General features: G+C 46.3%; 4 protein-coding genes across 4 annotated transcripts; 3 read left to right on the forward strand and 1 right to left on the reverse strand.

Annotated features, from left to right (window-relative positions):
• Nucleotides 1-310: 310 nt before the first annotated feature.
• On the forward strand, nt 311-1,700 carry JR316_0000048 (Acetylesterase; the record flags this gene model as incomplete). Its single annotated transcript, XM_047885865.1, has 7 exons — nt 311-319; nt 569-1,068; nt 1,119-1,167; nt 1,251-1,313; nt 1,375-1,482; nt 1,553-1,638; nt 1,694-1,700. The coding sequence occupies 7 exons, from the start codon at nt 311-313 to the stop codon at nt 1,698-1,700; spliced, it is 822 nt and encodes a 273-aa protein (XP_047753611.1).
• A 3,092-nt stretch (nt 1,701-4,792) lies between these two features.
• JR316_0000049 (uncharacterized protein) lies at nt 4,793-8,079 on the reverse strand (the record flags this gene model as incomplete). Its single annotated transcript, XM_047885866.1, has 6 exons — nt 4,793-5,500; nt 5,552-5,651; nt 5,707-6,100; nt 6,317-6,853; nt 6,906-7,178; nt 7,341-8,079. The coding sequence occupies 6 exons, from the start codon at nt 8,077-8,079 to the stop codon at nt 4,793-4,795; spliced, it is 2,751 nt and encodes a 916-aa protein (XP_047753612.1).
• Nucleotides 8,080-12,972: 4,893 nt separating this feature from the next.
• JR316_0000050 (Aldehyde dehydrogenase family 3 member B1) lies at nt 12,973-16,359 on the forward strand (the record flags this gene model as incomplete). Its single annotated transcript, XM_047885867.1, has 11 exons — nt 12,973-13,008; nt 13,058-13,377; nt 13,463-13,668; nt 13,752-13,876; nt 14,030-14,496; nt 14,620-14,694; nt 14,948-15,003; nt 15,169-15,228; nt 15,563-15,601; nt 16,062-16,134; nt 16,221-16,359. The coding sequence occupies 11 exons, from the start codon at nt 12,973-12,975 to the stop codon at nt 16,357-16,359; spliced, it is 1,596 nt and encodes a 531-aa protein (XP_047753613.1).
• Nucleotides 16,360-17,904: 1,545 nt separating this feature from the next.
• JR316_0000051 (WSC domain-containing protein) lies at nt 17,905-20,389 on the forward strand (the record flags this gene model as incomplete). The annotated part of the gene is made up of 14 exons (XM_047885868.1): nt 17,905-17,955; nt 18,026-18,117; nt 18,194-18,320; nt 18,386-18,392; nt 18,459-18,579; nt 18,644-18,694; nt 18,757-18,883; nt 18,949-18,955; nt 19,030-19,150; nt 19,213-19,293; nt 19,351-19,484; nt 19,560-19,879; nt 19,940-20,128; nt 20,192-20,389. The coding sequence occupies 14 exons, from the start codon at nt 17,905-17,907 to the stop codon at nt 20,387-20,389; spliced, it is 1,626 nt and encodes a 541-aa protein (XP_047753614.1).
• Nucleotides 20,390-20,861: the final 472 nt, after the last annotated feature.

The following is a 20,861-nucleotide window of genomic DNA, read 5'->3' on the forward strand; positions in this document are numbered from 1 at the left end:
CACGTTTGTTCCGTACTGGATTTTGTTTGACAGATACCATTCAGTGAATGGTGTGTACATTCCATGAACCACGCGTGCGTCAATATCTTTTTTCTCGTCAAGTATTGACCGGTGTATCACAGGGTATCTGGATGACAAACAAATCAAGGCGCTCCTGCAGCTGTATAAGTGCTGCGTGGAATAGCCTCTCTTCTCAGAAATACTGGGAAGCTATCTACCATGTTTTTGAGAGCCATGAACTACACTGGTCGTCTAGCCGTGTTGATTTTGCTTGCAATCCCGCTGTCCGTATTGGGACAGTCCAATCTATATGGCCAGTGTGCGTTTCCATTTTCCGACTCTTTACACTTGCAAAATACTAAAATGAGGTACATTAGGCGGAGGTATTACATGGCCAGGACCGACTACCTGTGTTCCAAAGCACGTACTAGTTTTTGAATAAAATCCCACACATCAAGTCTAAAGCTCTACCTCTAGCGCAGTTTGTGTATACCAGAATCCATGTATGCTGTTCATTCCCTTTCCAACTGGCTTTAAAGTATAACATATGTTCAATAACAGGGTTTAGCCAGTGCCTCTCCGGTACACCTCCACCAGCAGGCCCACCCAACATTTGGTTCAACTTGTCCGTCCAACCCTCTCCAATCCCTCTTACAAGCTTACGAAAACCCCATATAGCGGAGACTCACTCTCAACCACCGGGTTCAACATCACAGGTCCTCTTCCCAACACACTTAACCCGCTAGGAAACCCACCATTTCCAGGAGTCACAGAGGTCGGTGGGGAGAACTGGGTCGGCTTCGCAACAGCTTCATTCAACAACACCGTGGTGTTGACGTACAACTTCGCCAACAGCAATGCGACAATCGCCCGTGCAACTCTCACTCCCACTTCCAGTTCTGCCCAACCCTATGTCACCAGTTTAGTGGACCAAGTCGACCTATTTCTCAGCTCTGTGGGTAATGCATCGGAGAGTGCACCATGGACAAGTGCAAACGCGTTGTTTTCCATTTGGATGGGAAGCCAGGATATCAGTCTCGGGTTTAACACTCAACAGGATCAGTCCAGGTTAGTATTACTCGTATTTCCATCAGAGCAATGACTGATTCTAGCATCAGCTCCTCAGATACATTGATTGCCACATACTGTACCCAAGTAGAACGACTCGTGAGTCCACAGATTTTATTGCATTCGATGCATGCCATGAATGACATCTCATTCAATTACAATGTCCTATTCATCCATCACAGTACAACTCCGGTGCCCGCAACTTCCTTTTCGCCAACATACCACCCCTCGACCGGTCTCCAGCGGTTCTTTCTTTCACTAAAAAACACAGCAATAACCAACTAATTATTCAATATTTTGTTGTAGATGCTCAACCAATCATCCACCACCCAGTCCCTATTCAAATCATCCATTGACACCTTCAACCTCAACCTCCAAGCCCGACTGGCCTCATTCCAATCTGCCCACAACGATGTACGTGTCTCTCACATCTCGCAACATTGCACTGCTATGCTCGGCACGGCACCAATGTCATCATGCCCAGATACAAACATTTCTCTGGGACACCAATGCTCAAATCGCCAATATCCTCGACAACCCACTATACTTTGAAATCCAAGACATAACATCGTACGGACCAGGCGACTACACATTCTGGGCGTACGTCAAACCCCTCTTTCTCCAGCTCATAAAAATCATGCATTGCAAAACACTTACATTTTCCATTTTCCATTTTCCATTTTCCATTTTTCTAGTACTGAGGATCTTCCAGGAGGCAAGTACATCCAACCAATCAACCACGCTCACTGCAAACCCATAGTGTCCTCACAGTGTCTGCGCATAAACTCCTCGGGCGGTACGTAGGGCTGACAGTTCTCAATGGTACCATTTGGTGAATGAACTCCAACTCCAAACAACCCTTCACGAGGAACAATCAATAAATGAAGCATAACGGAAATTGGGAAGAGATATGATAGTTTGGGTGTGCAGATGAAGTCCAAGGGGCGATAGTAAAGTCACAAGTCAAATTTGCACAAGGCTCATTTAATTGGTTTCTAGGATAAGAGGGTGGTGGGTTATACTTGGTAGTAACACAACCAAATGCAATATTCGAAAATAAAATAAAATAAAACACATTCCATTCGAAAGAAACCTAAACAAATATCATACATCCAAAGGAAAGGGAAAGGGACAGAAAGCACACTGTAATCAACCAAAACACCAATTATACCACCAAAAAAAAAAAAAAAGGAAATGGAACACATCAACACTAGCCCTAGCGCTCAATGTTCAAGCTCAACGCTAGCGCTCATATGCAGGCGGAGGAACATCATCTCCATCTCCATCTCCATCTCCATCGCGATCAGCAACATCTGAAGACACTACGTCCGCCCGAGCACGCTGAGCATGATCATCCAGCATCAAATTATTCCCCCCTGATCCCGCACCCGCACCCGCACCCGCACCCACTCCTGTTCCTGTTCCCAATGCAGACACTGATCCCTCACCAACCCCCCGTCCCCGCCCCGCCCCAGCCCCAGCCCCAGCGCCGGAGTTAGCAAACGCCTCTCTCTCCTTCTCCAAATACGACGCCGACGGGGTCGGGGTGTTGTGCATCATCGACAACGACTGTGCTTCAGTTTCGCTTCGACTTCGATTTCGATTTTGACTTTGGGTGGGCGGAGGACTGAGGTGGATTAAATGAGGGGCCGTATGGCTATAGCTATGGGTGTGGATATGGCTATAGTCCGCACGAGCAGATCCTCCCGAGACAATCGATCCCGTATTCATCGACGGAGTCGAGGTCGACGTTGACAGATGGGAGAGCATTGCACTCTGTACATCCGACCCCACCCCCGACCCCGACCCGACGTGGTGCTGCGCTAATGCTAACCCAGCCCCAGCATATGGATCATATACGCTAGCGTTGGCGTGCGTACCACTTACGCTGGGTGTAGCGGCCGGGACAGGGACGGGGAGAGGGACGGGGACGGGGACGGGCATATACATCGATGCATTCGACGACGACAGTGGAAGTAGAGCGGATGACTCTGCATGTGAAGGTGTCCTTAACAACGAGCTATAATGTCCCCCTTGTCCATACCCCTGCCCTTGCCCGAAACTCGATAACGGCGGCGGCGAATGCGAATGGTACCCAGAAACACCGGTAGCCTCGTCGTCGAGCAATACAGGCTTTGATATTTTCTCCTTCCTCGTCTTCTCTCCGCGCAGCACTGCACCCTCTCGTCTACTGTAACCCCCCGACCTCGACTTCCCGCGCGCCCAGATCCATATGAGAAATAAGACGAACAGGCCCAGCGCGGATCCTGCTACACCTGCATACCCCGAGTTCAATGTATTTCAATTTATTTCAAGTGATTTTATTTTATTCAATGTTAATTGCGTTTCATCAGCGCAGTGCATTGGATTTGGAACGCACATAACTTATAAAACTTACCTGCGATAATTCCAATTGGCGGTCCGCTCTTTCGGCGCTGGGGGACTCCGCTGGTGGGCGGCGAGTCACCGTTTCCTGTGTTTGCATTCGAGTTGGTTCCGGCATTGCCATTGCCTCCTGTCCCTGTCGTCGAGGTAGCTGTAACATTAACACTACAACCACATTCCTCTCATAAGTTATCCAGCACAACATCATCTAAAAGCAAAGAAAAAGAAAAAAGAAAGCCAGACTAACACGAATCGGTCGACCTCACACACATTCGGATACGCCGGGTCCACAACGCGCACCTGCAGCTCGTGCATGCCAAGCGTGAGATTGCTCTTCGCAAAGAGCATAATCGGGTACCCGTCCGCTGGTGCATGCGAGTTGATGGTGGTCATTTCCTGCCCGTCGACGCTGATGATACATGGTCCGTGGTACGGTCCTTGGTTGCCCCAGTACTCTACTGCGTCCTGGATAGGTAAAGTAGTGTTAGTTTAGACATCGACATCGATATAACATTGAGGGTGATGTGAGGTCGCAATAATTACGCACCCCGTAGAACTTGAGAGTAGCTGTTGCGTTCTGGATATCGGAGAAGGTGTCCGTGTTATTCCATAGATGATATATCGACTCGACATTAACTTGAGAAACACGAGAGAAGTCAATGATAATTGCTATAAGACGTCGAGTCTCGACGCAGGAAAGAGAACAAGCGCACCGTGGACTGTCCACCTGTCCGGAACATACGTCACGTTCGCATGGCGGTCGTCAACTGAGATGGAGCTCAAAGTCACGGGCGCCGACATCGTGAACCTTCAAATTCTGAAAGGAAGGAACGGGTGAAGGTCGCAGAAGAAAAGCAGGTGGGAGGAAGGAGGGCAAGTACACCATCGAGTCAAAGTCTGGACCACGCACGTCGTCCCTGCCCTGAACTCTGCACTGGTTTCCGACGCCCTGAACGCGTAACGCCCTACCCGCTGTCGTTCATTTCAATCGCATACTTATGTGACTGGGTTGCGTTGAATTGACAAAGGTACGTTAACCTCCAGCGCCAAGAGATGAAAATGTCATCACACAGCGCCGGCCGGATGAATTGACAGGGATTTTTCCACGATCACGAGGTAGGAGGGAAAACGTGATTTTAACGCGACATTGACGCGAAGTGAGGTAGGCTCGTACACCAGTCGTTTCTGACTCAGCATATTTCGAGCTCCGCTCGGTTTCGTCAGAAACGGCTGGGCCAAACGGTTCGGTTTTGGCAGAGTCACGCTTTGTCACGTCGGACTTAGTGAAATTCGAACAACTACGTTACCAACTACCCCGCGTCGTACTCGATTGCGACCACTACCCGTCCCCTTCCCCCTCGAATTCTGAATCCTCTGAATCCTCAATAACATCGTACTCCTCCTCTATTTCCTCAAGATCCATGTCAAGGTCCACATCCCTTTCTGTGGCACGAGGTAAGGTTTCTTCCACTTCTTCACTGTTGTCCGCCTCCTCAGCTGACTCTTCTACTTCCATGTCATCTCCAAAACCCTGCATGCTAGACTCGCCCATACTGTCTGAAGCTGAAGCATGATTTGAATATACAGAGGATGTAGAGACTGCATTTGGGACAATCTGGATATCCAGAGGTTCACTTTTGATGGAGGTGGGATGTGCAGGTATGTCCCTTTCATTGTCTGTTTCATCTGCAGAGACTGGGTTCATTTTTCGTCGTTTTTGAAGCTTTTTAAAGGAGTTGTTGTAGTCGGAAAGGGGGTTCTTGCTGCCTGTAGTAAGATTTTGCAATCCCACTGAAATGACATCCTTTACCATCTCATCGTCGTTGAGTGATCTTCCTTTTTTGATAGTGTACACCTCGTGGTCAGAAAGACTTTCCATTAAACTGCGAATGTCGTTGGTTAGGTCGGGCGGTGCATGTTTGGTACCTTGGTCTGATCCGAGTGTGTCGTTTAACATCTTCTGTAGGTCGGATAGTGCAACAACGCATGGTGATATAATTTCAAGCCATTCCCATGAAGCATTTGATCCCTTGGCTTTATAAAGAACCTAGAATATGAAGTGAGTCGCCTGTTTCTTTTTGTGAGAACAAGAGCTTACCTTTATCCGAAAATTGAGGTGTTCTTGAACGAGATCCATCTCGACAAATCGATTAGGCTCTCCCGAAGGATTGAGTACCCAATTCTTCAATACAATATCGCTGACAAACACTCTTTATGAATATAGTATTTGTACCACACTAAAAGCTCACGTACCGAATTGCTTTTGGCCAAACGTGAGTTAGATTATGAATAAGGTGAAGCATTTCATGTGCATATTTTGTTCTGCCGCTTCCTCGGAAACTAAGTGCCCAGGTTTTTAGAACCAAGATAATTCTTCCCGAGTCTCCAGATTTAATCGCGTCATTAAACTCGCGAGTAATCAAGGCATCACGTAGAAACAGTGATGCGTTTTCAAACACCATATCACCTTGGGTAGGTTTTTTGTTTTCCTCGTCCGACATATCCATCTCTTCATTTCGCTGATCGCGTAATTCTTCAACTATTAGAGAGTTGGCGTACTTCTCGAGTATCATTTCAGCGTGATGATAAAGAGCTTGCCAAGTTGTGACATTGGCACAATACTTGTCTAGTGACGAATAATTTGAGACTAGAAGTAAGCAATGCAGCACGCGAGAGTAAAGTGATACAAATACTAAGTCACGGCATGTTCGAAAGGTTGGCAAGCTTGTTAGGGTTATAGGAAGCCTATCAAGGCAAGTGTTGTGAAACCATAAGGAGCCAGGATTTTGTGCTCCAGTATCCGGGCGTCCAAAGTGGTTTAATAGCATGCCGTGTGAGTCTGCAATTTTCGCGTGAAAGAGACCTGGTATCCAAACGCCCCAGAAATAGCCCTCCAAGCCACTTTCTTGACCAGCGCGGATGTATTCTAATGCTCGGAGGCGTGCAAGAGATAGCTGGTCACCGCCTAAAAAGCGAACCTGGTTTGAAGCATCAGGATTTTTGGGTTTTCCCTGGCTGTCAACTAAATCTAGCTCTTGCATAATGGCTGTGACAACATCTGCATTTCCGGTGATGGTTGATTCATCAATGGGCCATGTAGGAAGAGGATGAAGATTGGTTTTATGCAGTGGAATAATGTCAGGTGTCTGCGGTTGAGATTTTGCTAGCTCTTTTGTAAACCGTTGAAATCCCGGACCACCATGATTAATGATAATACGCAAGATGGTGTGAACCAGATTAGCTTTTAAGGATTTTTGCTCGTCACTGTTGAGTAGAATTTCTTGAATCTGAAGGATTGGTGCTTCCAAAAATGATAACTGGAACTTCTGAAGATTAAGATCTTCTATCTTGGCATCAAAGAGTGGTATTAACGTGGCACATGTTCCATTTTCTTGTGAATCTACGTGTGTGGATTAAGCGCCCAAAAGATGACTGGAAATACATTTACTTACCGTGTCGACCAATTATTTGTTCCGTATTATGCATTCGCATATTCACATTATCATAGTCGGTGGAAAATAGACCAGTTGCAGCAATTTTACGAGCCAATAAGCGTGCACTTTCAGAAAGCTGATAAAGAGTTCCAGTTCGCTTTTTGACAACTACAACCTTGTTGGATGTGTCAGGGTCCAGAAACGGATTGCTATCAGTCCGTGATGATAATTTGGGCTTTCTCATTCGGACCAGATTTTTTGTCGTCAGATTTGTGTAACTTTCCGATAGTCCTAGTGATGAGAGTACACTGATACATTGCCTTTGAGCCCCAGAAGAATACAGATATAGCCCCAGCATCCGTTTTGGAAGATTGTTGGAGTGACTATACTCCCCTAGACAAGTAAGCGCCGTAGATGTAATGATCTAGTTAGAGAAGGATTAGTAATTTGCACTAGCATGAAGAGTATTGGTTGCCTTTTTGGTGCGCTCTTTTCTTGCAATAGTATGGGTGTTGGCACGATGGGATGTTGAAAATGCTTCCAACATTTGCATGGCAACTGGAGCGAGTTCTGTGCAAAAAACATTGTAGAGTTGGTTATAGCTAAATTGATTTGCGAGATTGGGATCAATGGTTTTGTTCATCGTCAACAGAATTCTTGATCGAGTAATGACCAAGGCTTCTCGAGCTATTTTCCGGGCACAATAGGTTGTAATCCATTCGTCAATCTTCTTTTTGGCAATTTTAGACTGGTTATCGGGTGATAGCCACCAGTCAAGAAGCATGATGGGATTTTCAGGCTTGGAAAAGAAGTGTTGATATCGGATAACACCTTTTTTGTGTATAGGATTAAACACATATTCCATGAGATCCCATACACGCAAGTTGGCATTTTCTAGGGCAGACAGAATACCGTCCAAATGTTTAGATTTGCTCACTATATCTTTCCACTGCTTTGCTACTTCTCTAGACCTTAAAGCAGCTGCGCGTTTCTTGTGTCCCTTTCTACGTCGCTTTTGCTTTTTGGTTTCAGGTGATCCTGTAATGTTGCTACTTGGAGTTGCAAGCGAGACACGGCTAATACTTGATGGGGGTAGACTTGACCGCACTTTAGCGCGAGGTGTACTAAATGGATCACCGTCTGATTCTGATTCTTCATCAGTAGTTGTCCATAATTCATCGTTGTCGGACATTGCAATAGAATACAGTAGACTGCAGTGACAATGAAAGGTAAAACATGGTTGAACAGATATTAGACAATGATTGGTCCCCCATCAGCAAAAGTGACCAGACCCCCAAATGCCTTGGGAGCCTTATAAGGCATGCCAATGTTTTACGTGACACAGTAATGTCACGCAAAACATTTGGGCAACATTTGGGAACACTCAAATCATTTGGTGGTCATTTGGAGGCCCCACCAACATTTTTGAAGCACAAAACAAGCACCAAATAATTTCTAGTAACTACAATTTACAAAAAAAAATTTGTACACTGTGCAACCTTGAAGGAATCATTTAACAAAATTAAAAGAGGTCACAAAACATTTGGTTTTACACTTCGGTTATGAGAAATGTTTACAGGACTTTCAAATGCTGATGAAATAATTCATCCACACCAAAATTTACTGGCTATACAGCCACATTAGTTCTAATTAGAATTCTGTACAGTTGGTCACCCGGTCTGTACAATTTCTCGACTGTCAACGAAGTCACAATGCGATCAGCGTGAATCGGAGTGAATCGGAGATCAAATATTTGTTTGTTTGTGCATAATAATCTCTTTCAACCCCCGTTTCTTTCTTTCCACATACTCTCATGTTCACTACTCCGGCGACGCTTGGTGGGACTTGGGCTTGGACTTTTCAACTCTAAGTCTTCGTATATCATAGCTGAATCTAACTCACAGGTAATTCTGCCACTTCCTTTCTGATTAGATCATCCTCAACTGACCATGTATCTGCCTTTCCGTAGACCGTTCTCCTTCTGCCTTAGATCTACTGGATATCCGGCTTGGTATATAATCATTCACTAGTTCCCAAACTTTTAGGTGAGTATATGCGCACTTCTGCACACACACCTTGCTTACATCATGCAACCAAAGTAGCTCCTATAATTCATGGGTACCATCTATTGATGACATTGTCTCAGCATCATTTTGTTATTTAACCACTTTCTCGCTTCTCTGTACCTTTTGGAGTCATGTTGTAGTATAAGTTTTCTTAATGCAACAAGTTCTTTTTACTTGCTATGATAATCTGAGGGATCCACTAAATAATGAACCATGTGAACTGTGTAAAACATTTAAACACTGGCAAATGTTTGCCAAATGTTTTTGGGACTCCCAAATGTTGCCTAAATGTTACGGACACTCTCAAATTTTAACCAAATGATTTGGCTATATTTAGTACTACCTAAATCATTTGCTTGGAATAAATAATTCGAAGCCTTTCAGTCTTCGGAGTCTCTCGTTACGAACCGCACAATGCCTTTCGGGCATTGGGGCCTTTGGACGCCTCCAAATGCCTTGTCAAGGCATTTGGGGATCCGAGCACTTTTGCTGATGCCCTATTCCCAATTAGGCTTCAAGTCGATCAAATTGACAAAGCTCGAGAGTCGAATAATTTTTCAAGCCTTCAATTTCGATTTCTCACCACATTTTATCATGCTGCATCCTCGTATCATTAAGCAAAAAAAGAAGGCACCAAAGTCTACACGTTCCTTTGCAACACAACGCTCACAACGCCTAAAAGCATTCACAGCAGAAGATCTCAATGGTCTTGCAGACAAGATTAAAAAATACTTTAAATGGAGCCATACGCCGCGCGACTTCCAACTTGAAGCAATCAAAGCACAACTGCAGAATCGTGATGTACTTATTCATGCTGGGACGGGCAGTGGAAAAACCTTTATTGCCGCAGGCCCACATGCTTATGAAAAAACAGAGGGAATGGTAACAATAATGGTGTCTCCATTAATTGCTCTTCAAGACGAGCAGGTAAGTATATATGTGTATGTGCGCCAACGGCGATAAGTAATTTACAGATACTTACAAACAGCTATAGGCAGAAAATTTCACAAAGGAATACGGACTCTCTGCAATCGCAATCAATAGCGCTCATGGAGGGTGCACAGTGGAAGTTATGAAGGCATGCCACTCATTTTATTTTGGCTTGAAGTTTTATTAATCAATAAGAAGAATATATGCGCAGGAAAATGGCGGATTATAGTAATCTCACCTGAGATGATACTTTCAAAACGCTTTATCAACAATGTTTTACGAAAGCCTGAAATGCGAAACCGTCTTCTATCAGTGGTGGTTGATGAGGCCCATGTTGTGTCGCATTGGGGTTCTGGCTTTCGAAAAAAATACGGAACATTGGGAATTCTCCGCGCTCTACTGCCAAAAGACATTCCAATGGTTGCTATGTCAGCTACCCTTCCTGCGCGAGTTCGTCACGACGTCCTAAACAAGCTGCAATTTGACCATAACAACTACCTCTACCTTAACATTGGCAACGATCGACTGAATGTCTCTCTTGTTGTTCGTGCTATACAGAATCCAATCAACTCTTACAGTGATCTCAACTTTGTGGTACCTGCCGATGTTAAAGAGCCAGATGACATCAAAAAAACATTCATTTACGCCGACAATATCACTACTGGAATTGAAATAATGGAATACCTCTACGAGTCATCAGGTGCTCCGGATTCATTTCGACAGGCTGGAATTATACGTACATATAGTGCAGCATTTTCATCGGACTATCGTCGAACAGTCATGGAACTTTTCCGAAAGGGTGAAATCCGTATTCTTATTTGTACGGATGCGGCGGGAATGGTATGTTCTCTATAGCTCAATGTACAGTTAAAAATTCACATGCAGAATTAAACAGGGATGTAACATACTAGACATCGACATGGTTGTGCAATGGAAGCTTCCATCCACAGTCTCATCATTTGTCCAGCGCGCAGGAAGAGCAGCACGAGGCCTTGGAAGAGTTGGTTTGGCCGTTCTTCTAGTTGAAAAATCAGCATACGAGTGCGACTTGACAAAGATAGGATCATCAGTCACATCAACTGTTAAAGCCAAAAAAACAAAGAACATACGTGAGGCTACAACATATCCCAAAGCAACCGACAAAGACTATGCAATAAACCATGGATCTCGCCGTGGAGCGCATGGTGCACACAATACTACCCTTGACTCTAATTGCGATGTTCCTGTGGACTTGCATGCCATTGACGAAGGTCTGTACAGTTTGGTACAGACAACAGTATGTCGACGGAAGGTTTTGAGGATAATATATGGAAATGTTCAATCAGGTACGTGCCAGTTTGTTTCTTAAACAAATAGAAACTCACTTATATCAAAGAGCCAACTGTTCCGTGCTGTGATCTATGCACTCCTTCTCTTCTCGATCTAACCCGCCCTGCACCGGCTGCCCCAAAAACACAAAAAAAAACGTCTACAGAAGGTGCAGTAGACCCAGAACTGCGAAAAGTTATTCTGGAATGGCGCAAATCTTTGTGGCATCGTGATTTTGGAGATTCAATGTTTGGACCATCTGGTATACTGTCAAATAATGCTGTCAATAAGCTGGCTTCGTATGGTGCAATTTTGCGACTAACCGAGCTCGATGAAATACTAGGAGGAAATTGGCCCTGGTTTGGTAAGTATGGTGATGAACTTCTAGCACTGTTCAGAACAACAGTAATCGCACCTGCTAAACCCAAGCCCTCGAGGGCTCGAACGACCGCTAAACGAACATTGGATGGAATCATGGGGGAAAGTGAGGGTGAGAACGGTGAGGAAAGAAAGCGACCGCGTCTCACTTCAACAGACATGCCATCGACGGCTACCAGTGCCGTGGCTTCTAATTCCCGCGCCACTCTGCCACCTGCAACTCCTGCGAGATTTGTGCCACCAATTCAATATCCGTATTATTATCCAACCATCTCTCCACATACTCCGCAGAACACGAGGCATGTTATGCAGGGAAACCCTTATGCTGGCTATCTGCAAACACCAGCATCTTCAGCTGGAAGCTATATTCCTTCTAGTCCTATTCTTTTTAATTCCCCACATTACTATCCTTACTTCGGTCCTGCTGTCCAAATGTCGAACCGCCCGGACCTGCCATCTAATCTTAGAAGCAGTTCACCTGCGCCATAATATATGATTTTTCGGCTCAAATTACAAGTCATTTTTTTCTCAAAAATTTTTTTTTTCGTGACCTTGTAAAAATGAATTTTATTATAAAAGAAACCTATCTAAATGATTCTGTAGACAACTTTTTTTTAAGTTGTGGAAGGTTGTTGTTGAGGCAAATCGCGTTTTTTTCACTAAGTCCGAGTCACAAAACGAGGATTCCCTCAAATCCGAACCGTTTGTCCCAGGCCTTCTGTGAATCTCTCTCTTTTCGCACTCCGATCAATGTTTGACGACATAAACAAAGACAACATTTGTACAAACATATCACTCGGTACCTGCCTTATCTAGAAAAGAGACGAGATTCACAGAAGGCCTGGCTCGCGAGGCTAGAAGTGAGGTTGCAGTTTTTGTTTCTCGATCGTGACATCTGACATCCCACAATGTAAGTAAGATGGGTACATTGACCGCTAGCGAAAAGTAAGGATTTTAAGAGTAAATGACACTACCCTGCAGCAGAGCATGTGGGAGAGGCCAACGGAATGGGAGTATACAGTTGATAGGGGGTGGCAGTCGCGACAGATCTGATAAAATTGTTGAGCTAACATTCCAAAATCGAGACTAGAACAATAGATGGTCAGTCGATTTTCTGCACCGCTGTCTGCGTCGCCGATGATGATCGATGAAATTGCAGTTACTGAATGACATTGAGTTTTCATCCGACTGTAGCCGAGTCCATCTCTGAGCTTATGCAAGTACATACGCTACTTTGCCTCCTCCAAGTCGTATCTGGCAGTTCAAGTCTAACTGACCATCTCCGTCCGTGCGTCTTGGCTTTGTTTCGCTCCTCCCTTTACGGCCTACTCGGTGCATCGCTAAATGTATATAATGCAGCCCCGACCCCATCCCATCCTATCCACCAGTAAAATTTTTCAATCATGGCTAAATACACCTCCTTCGACGATATCCTCAACGTAAGCCACCTCTCCCGTCCACCTCACCTCTTCCTCACCCACCTACCAGATCCACACCGAATTGCACACAACATTCCGCAGCGGCAAAACCAAGCCCTACGCATGGAGACACCACCAACTCCTCCAGCTCGCGCGCTTCGCACAGGACAACGCCGCCGCGCTCGCAGAGTGTCTGCGCCTTGACCTCGGGCGCGCCAAGCAGGAAGTGTTAATGGGCGACGTGATCCCCGTCATCAGCCGCTCTTTGCTTGCTGCTGAACAGCTCGAGGCGTGGATGGCGCCTGAGAAGGTGCAGCTTTGCGCGCCTTGGGAGGAGGGATACAGTGCGTCCGTGGAGCGGCATCCAAAGGGCGTTGTACTCATCATATCGTGCGTGTCCTCATTCCATGCCCACGCCCATCGTCACACCATCCTCACCCTCATCCTCATATCCACTCTCCGCCCCCCGATGTAGTCCGTGGAACTTCCCCATCATCCTCTCCCTACAGCCTCTCTACACCGCGATCGCCGCAGGGTGCTGCGCACTCATCAAGCCCTCCGAGCTCTCACACCACACCTCATCCTTCCTCGCCCAAACCCTGCACAAATACATCGATCCGTCCGCATACCGCGTCGTCCTCGGCGGCATCCCCGAAACGACCATGGTCCTCGAGTTGAAATGTGCGTCTTCCACTGTCTACTCCATTTGTCCCTGTGCTAAATTCAGCTAAATGACGACTTGTGTATTGTGCGTTTGTGATCAGGGGACCACATATGCTACACAGGCAACGCGCGCGTCGCGCGCATCGTCTCTGCAGCAGCAGCCAAACACCTCACCCCGCTCACCCTCGAACTCGGCGGGAAATCGCCTGTCATTATCGACGCTACGGTCTCCTCTTCCACCACCACCACCACCACCACCACCACTTCCTCCTCCTCCTCCTCCAATACCACCTCTCCCTCGCCCTCTTCATCTCCGCCGCGCTCGTCCTCTCCCTCACCCCCGCCCTCACCCAAGAACCCACCCAAGAACCCACCCAAGAACCCACCCAAAACCTCGCCCCCACCCTCCCCAATAACCCTCCCCCTCGCCGCCCGGCGCATCCTCTTGGGCAAAACACTCAACGCAGGCCAAATCTGCATCGCACCGGACTACATCCTTGCACCGCGCGCTATCATCCCCGAGCTCGTGCGTGCGCTGAGGGAGGCGTATACCGCATTTTATCCTCTTCGACCTTCTCGTGGTGCTGCGAATGTGGGTGTGGGTGAGGGTGGTGGAGGAGAAGAACAGGGTGAAGAAGAAGGAGAAGAGGGTGGGGGAGAGGGAGGAGCACTAAAGACGGATTCGTTGGGGAGTATTATCTCCGATACGCATTTCGAAAGACTCAAAGCGCTTCTGCGCGCAACTAGAGGAACCATTGTTCTTGGAGGAAATTGGGACGGTAAGACGAGGTGGATGGAACCGACGGTGGTGGTGGATGTAGAGGAGGGGGATGTGTTGTTGGATGAGTGCGTTCTTCCTTCTTCTTTCCCTCGTTCTCTTCTTTTTTTCCCGCGTTTTGTGCACATTTCACTCGTTATTAATTTGTGATTTTGTTCTTTTCATTGGTGCTGGTGCTGGTGTCGGTATAGAGAGATCTTCGGGCCCATCCTTCCAATCGTCGCTGTAGATTCCATGGACGATGCTATTGCGTTTGTTAATAGACGGTGCGTTCGCCTTTCTCCCATCCCCATCCCCTTTCCCATCCCCTTCCCCTTCCCCTTCGCATCTCCTTCGCATCTACACCTACATCCACATCCACGCATCCACGCAATCCAGCACGCATCTACCTTCCCATCCCTCCATATTTCCATATTTCCATATTTCCATATTTCCATATTTCCATGTTTCCATGTTTCCATCTTGCATTAACCTTCAGAAGAACTACATACTGATTAAATTTAAATTGTCTGAGAACAGGGAGCACCCACTTGTATCGTACATCTTTTCGAATGATGAGGAGTTTAAACGGAAGTGTACGTCCTACCATTGTTCCGCCATTTTTTTGTTTTTGTATCATATCATCATATCCTATCATATCATATCATATCATATCATATCATATCATATCATTGTATCTCATTTTCGAATCTCAAGTTTATCGATTCATCGTTACTGACGCATACTGCATACACTTGTAGTTATATCCAGTACGACGAGCGGGAGTGTCTGGATTGGGGATACGTTCCAGCAAGTTGGCGGTGAGTGAGGGTTTAGAATTACATTTGCACTTGCATTTACATTTACATTTACACTTATATTTCCACTTACACTTACACTAACACTAACACTCAAACTCATTCCAACTCCAACTCCAACTCCAACTCCAACTCCCACTCCAACTCAAACTCCAACTCCAACTCAATCTCATTTCACCTCAATCTCATCTTCATCCCTCATCCTCAAACTCATTTCAACTCATCCTTAAACTCATCCTCATCCTCATCCTCATCCTCATCTCATTCTCACCTCCAACTCCAACTCATCCTCACAATTACATTGTAACGTGTTGGACGTTGATGACGCGAATCAAAGTGAGCCAAGTCCCTTTTGGCGGTATTGGTGAATCCGGGCGTGAGTTTCTCCTTCTCCTTCTCCTTCTCCTTCTCCTTCTCCTTCTCCTTCTCCTTCTCCTTCTCCTTCTCCTTCTCCTTCTCCTTCTCCTTCTCCTTCTCCTTCTCCTTCTCCTTCTCCTTCTCCTTCTCCTTCTCCTTCTCCTTCTCCTTCTCCTTCTCCTTCTCCTTCTCCTTCTCCTTCTCCTTCTCCTTCTCCTTCTCCTTCTCCTTCTCCTTCTCCTTCTCCTTCTCCTTCTCCTTCTCCTTCTCCTTCTCCTTCTCCTTCTCCCTCTCTCCTTCTCTCTTCATTCTCCCTCTCTCGTTTCCCCCCTCTCCTCTTCATCTTTCGTCGCTTTAGACTGTAGACAATAGACCGAGCTGAGCTGACCTAACCCCCCATTCCATTCCATTCCATCCACTCATCCACTGATCCTTCTTCCCATCCATCTCCCCACCCCACCCATCCACCCCCACAACAGACGGCAGGCAAAGTATGAAAGCAGGCTTTGATGAATTCACGTACGCGCGTGGGGTTGTTGATATTCCGCCTGAGTGAGTGCCTTTTACACCACCCAATATATACAATACACACACACACACACACACACTAACTCTCAGCTCTCACTTTAAACTTACAGATCCGAGCCGTTTTTGGCGGGGAGATATCCGCCTTATACGGCTGAATCGACTGGGAGGTTCGAGGGGATTGTTAGGGGGTTCGTTATTCCTCCGTCTTCTGCTGCCGCTGCTTCGTCGACGCCGACGTCGTCGTCGTAGTTGTAGTTTTCGACGTAGTTGTCAGGATTTGCTTGAGGGATGGAGGGAGAGGGGGAGTCGGTTGGTGTATCATGATATGTTATGCTATAATATCATTCACCTGTACTTCCCTCAATCTCAATCTCAAACCTTGGCCACCTATCCACTTCTCCGTCATCCCGCGCGCAATGTGCGTGTGTATCGCCTATTTGTTAAATCCTTTATCTTTATATTTAGCTTTATCTTTGTTTTTATTTTTCCAGTCAAGTGAAAGCGACACGTCACTAGACTTGCACTACGCCCATTGCACTGTCTACTTAAATGCCAATCAGGATTCAAATGGATAGCGCGGGAATGGGACCGAGAAACATCGTGCTCAGGGGAACGAAATATATAAAGAATGAGTAATGAGTAATGTACTGTCAACTGCTCTTTTGTGTTATATTATGTTGTGTTATATTATATTATCTTGTCTTGTCTTGTTCCGCGTGGACGTGATGTTCCGACGTCTAACGTCCAATGTCCAATGTTGAGTGTTTGACAGAAAACCCAAATTCCGAAATGAAACGACTTGACTTCCGGAGCTTCATAAGATGCACGATGGGAAGTTATTTATTGGCTATGTGCTATGAATTTTGTGGCTTTATTGTATTGTTTGTCTATTATCTATTATGTTCGGTGTCGACTGTGTCGATGCACCGGGTATGGGTATGGGTATGATGGGCATTGGCATGGTGCTTTTCGCACTCACTCTTCAACTCGTCATCGAAAATGAAGCACAACACCTTCTTAAACGCCCAGTTCAAGCAAGGGATGCAGACAAGACAAACGTCTTGTCTCGTCTCCTCTCCGTGCTCCTGTACAGTATACCCCTTTCCATCCTCTCGTATATGTGCTCCGGAGTTGTTCTCCTTGTATCCTTGTGTCCTTGTTGCCTTTATCTTTGTTCGTGTCCGTGTCTGTGTCTGTGTCTGTGCAGATGCTTAGCTGCTCATAACTGATTAACTGATTAACTGATTGTACCTCTCTCGTTCGCCTACTGTGCTCTTCCCGCCTACGCCTAGATCCTGAGGTCCGAGTCCTGGATCATCGGACACTTCCCATGTCATACAACATGCTCACCAATTCAAGTCGATTCTCTCAATGCACAAATCCACCTCGTTCAGCTCTCCTACCCTGAACAAGATCTCTTCATAGTCTTTGTCATACTCTTGCATGGCATCGGGCTATATGAATTCTACCCGCAATCAACTTATGCGCGCTTTCTTTTCTTAAAGTTTACGACTCTATTTATATGCTAAGATTCACTGTTAATTATAGTCGACAGGCAAATGCACGCGTACTTCTAGACACGACATAGACATCGACAACGACACCGACTCAAATGCATCCCATAAATGATACCCCGAGGCGGTTATTTCTGTATTCTATCACACGATGAACGCCAAAAGCGGTTTTCACTTTGTTAGAAAGTATAAAGAGTGCGGTTGTGTTCGGTGAATGGACGGCGTACATAGTTAATTTTCACTTGCTCTGTACTTTCTCTAGATCGTTACGGTATACGGTATGGATCGCTTGAAGCATTTGAAGCAGCTGATTGTCCTCTCAGCGATTATTGTACGTTACAAAATATACTTTCATCATCAAATATTCACTCTAACACCATTGATTTCTCGATTTCTTACAGGTCTCTACGACCGCATCGCCATCTGGGGTGCATGAAGCCAGGCAAGCCACATCCAGCCTTCCAAGCGGATGGTCCGCCATAGGATGCTTCAGGTATGCCTACTCATCACACTCATCTCCAATCCCACTGCTGTATCACTTCTGAATAACAACAATCCCGAAAAACTAGTGACTCCACCGATGCACGCACGCTGCGCACCGCTGCGTTCACAGATGTAACTGGTATGACCATTGAGTCGTGTCTTGCATTTTGCGTACCGGCTGGGTACAAGTACGCCGGTGTCGAGTTCTCCAGGGTGAGATTTCATTTATTCCCTGGCTGCCGACGCGACGAAGATGATCGAATTTGCGTTTCAATCAGGAATGCTGTAAGCTTATCCCTAGCCACCGTTTAGTTAATAATAACGGTAATTTATAATCTATGGGTTGACTAGACTGCGACAACAACATCGAATCTCCCGGTGCGCCAATCGACGCCTCGGCATGCTCCATGCCGTGTACAGGCAACTCTGGCGAAATATGCGGAGGCTCCAACGCAATAAACATTTTCCAAAGGTGTGTGTTTACAGCCATTTCTCCAACCAACACAATACACATCCTAACATGCCAATTTCTTCAGCACACCGGCGCCACCGCTTCCGTCTGGATGGGAGGCCGTGGGCTGTTTCAGGTATATATCTCCTGCACTGTTTGTATACTTGCGAGAGCGGAATGTGCTGACACAAAAGCTAGTGATTCCACGGACTCGAGGACTTTACGTGTAGCCTCGTTCACGGATGTAACTGGTATGACCATCGAATCGTGCCTTGAATTTTGCACCCCAGCCGGATACAAATACGCCGGGCTCGAGTTTGCTAGGGTACGTCCAAGTGCGCCGATTCCCCAGAGCTACAAACATTCTGATTATCTGTGAAATGTATATAGGAGTGCTGTGAGTGTCCATTGTTTACAAAGACGCAGAGTCAGCGTTGAGTATGTATGTTTCTGTGTTAATGCTTCTCATAGACTGCGATAACGTTATCGAGTCCCCCGGAGCGCCAATTGCCGCATCATCCTGCTCGACACTTTGTACAGGTAGCGGTGTCGAGATATGCGGTGGATCCAATGCACTAAGTGTATTCCAGACGTATGTGATCGAAAATCCAACATCTATCAGACGACTGCACTTTGCTAACATCATCAAATCAGTACCGAGGTTACCCCTCCTCCGCCTCCCCCAGCAAGCATCAAGCAAACAGCTGGAACCTTCAACTATGTTGGCTGCTTCACGTGCGTTAACCCCTCACTCTGCGTTGAAGAGTTGAAGATATTTAATTTTATCTGAAGTGATGCTGTTAATGGAGTGCCACGGTCTCTGGCTACAAAGGTCATGGGTGGAGACGCAACCGCTGAGACATGCACCGCGGCGTGCAAAACTGCCGGATTCGCACTCGCCGGATTGGAATTCGGTGGAGAATGCTGTATGTTTTCTACACTATACATTTCTATCTCATTGTCCTATTCTGACGAGTCGCGGCTTCATTGTTGTTGGCTAGGGTGCGACCACTACATGGCAAGGGCAAACCACGTTCCAGACTCTGACTGTAACTCTGTATGCGATGCCGACCACACCGAGCTCTGCGGTGCTGGAAACCGCCTCGCGGTATACCAAGACACGACAGCTACACAACTCAGCTTCCAAAATTGCATCCCAAGCTCGTTGATTACCCCCAACAGTCAAACGCCCTACGATTTCACGTTTATCATGAGCCCCGGTCCAGCAGGAGGTAGCCCAGTACCGTTGGCCCTCATTCCCAACGGCGATCCATTCCCCATCCACGCAGGTGCGACTACGGAGCAGTTCTGGCAGCTCAGTGTAAGATTATCCCCTTACTCAACTGTGTAATATAACCGAAACTCATTGTGTTTAATCTAGGGAAGGACGTTTGTACCTACCACACTTACACCGAAGCAGCCCGTAGAGTTTGCCCTCAACGGAGGCTTCATTGACCCAGATCAAGTTACTCAACAGTTCAACCAGCCCATTCAGCCCGAACCCGGTAGCCCCATGCAATTTGAAGCAACGGGAATAGCTGTGGACGATTTCTCCGGCTACTGTGCTATGGTACGACCCATCATAAACACACTCTCCTTCCTAACCGCTAAGGCTGCCATTTTTTTTTGCTAGCCAAACCCGTCGATCACATTTGGGTCGCTATTTGGACCACCAGTTCTCGGTGTCACAGCGGACGGAGGGATTACAGGACAATCTAACATCTGGTCATCGTGCCAAAGTTCCCCGGGACCTTTGGACCCCATCTTCCAAGCTTCTGCACCGAGGAATGTTAACTGCACCAGCGTATTTTTAGAGATGCCTCCCATTTAGATTGAAAAGAGGTGTTTATTTCGAATTTTGCATTCCCATTTATCTATATTTCACATTGTGGAACGTTGAAAATGGTGCAAAGAGCAAATATATTTTGTAAATTATGGATCTGTTGAACGAAAATTTGTGGTCAAATAACCTTAGAAACTCAGAACTTCGACCCTGTGCGCAGCAGGTGCCGTATCTGTGCGTGTGAATACCTGTAAATTGCGGGCCACAAGGAAAGAAAGTAATTAATAGACAGCGCCCAACTTAAGTAAGAAGGGACCACTGACTCTCATTCTTTCAAATGACGTTTTAGACGGATGATCTTCTTCTCGATGGACAATCCGTTATTCGGATTATTTTTATAGAATTCTAAAAGAATACTCTCCGAAAATCGTGCTCACTCCTCATCAGGTCAACGAGATAAACTTTATGCCATTCAATGCATGTTAAAATAGAAAACCTAGTTAATCCCGTCTCTGTCAAG

This window comes from Psilocybe cubensis, chromosome 1, assembly GCF_017499595.1.
Source record: "Psilocybe cubensis strain MGC-MH-2018 chromosome 1, whole genome shotgun sequence".
NCBI classification, from domain to species: Eukaryota; Fungi; Basidiomycota; class Agaricomycetes; order Agaricales; family Agrocybaceae; genus Psilocybe; species Psilocybe cubensis.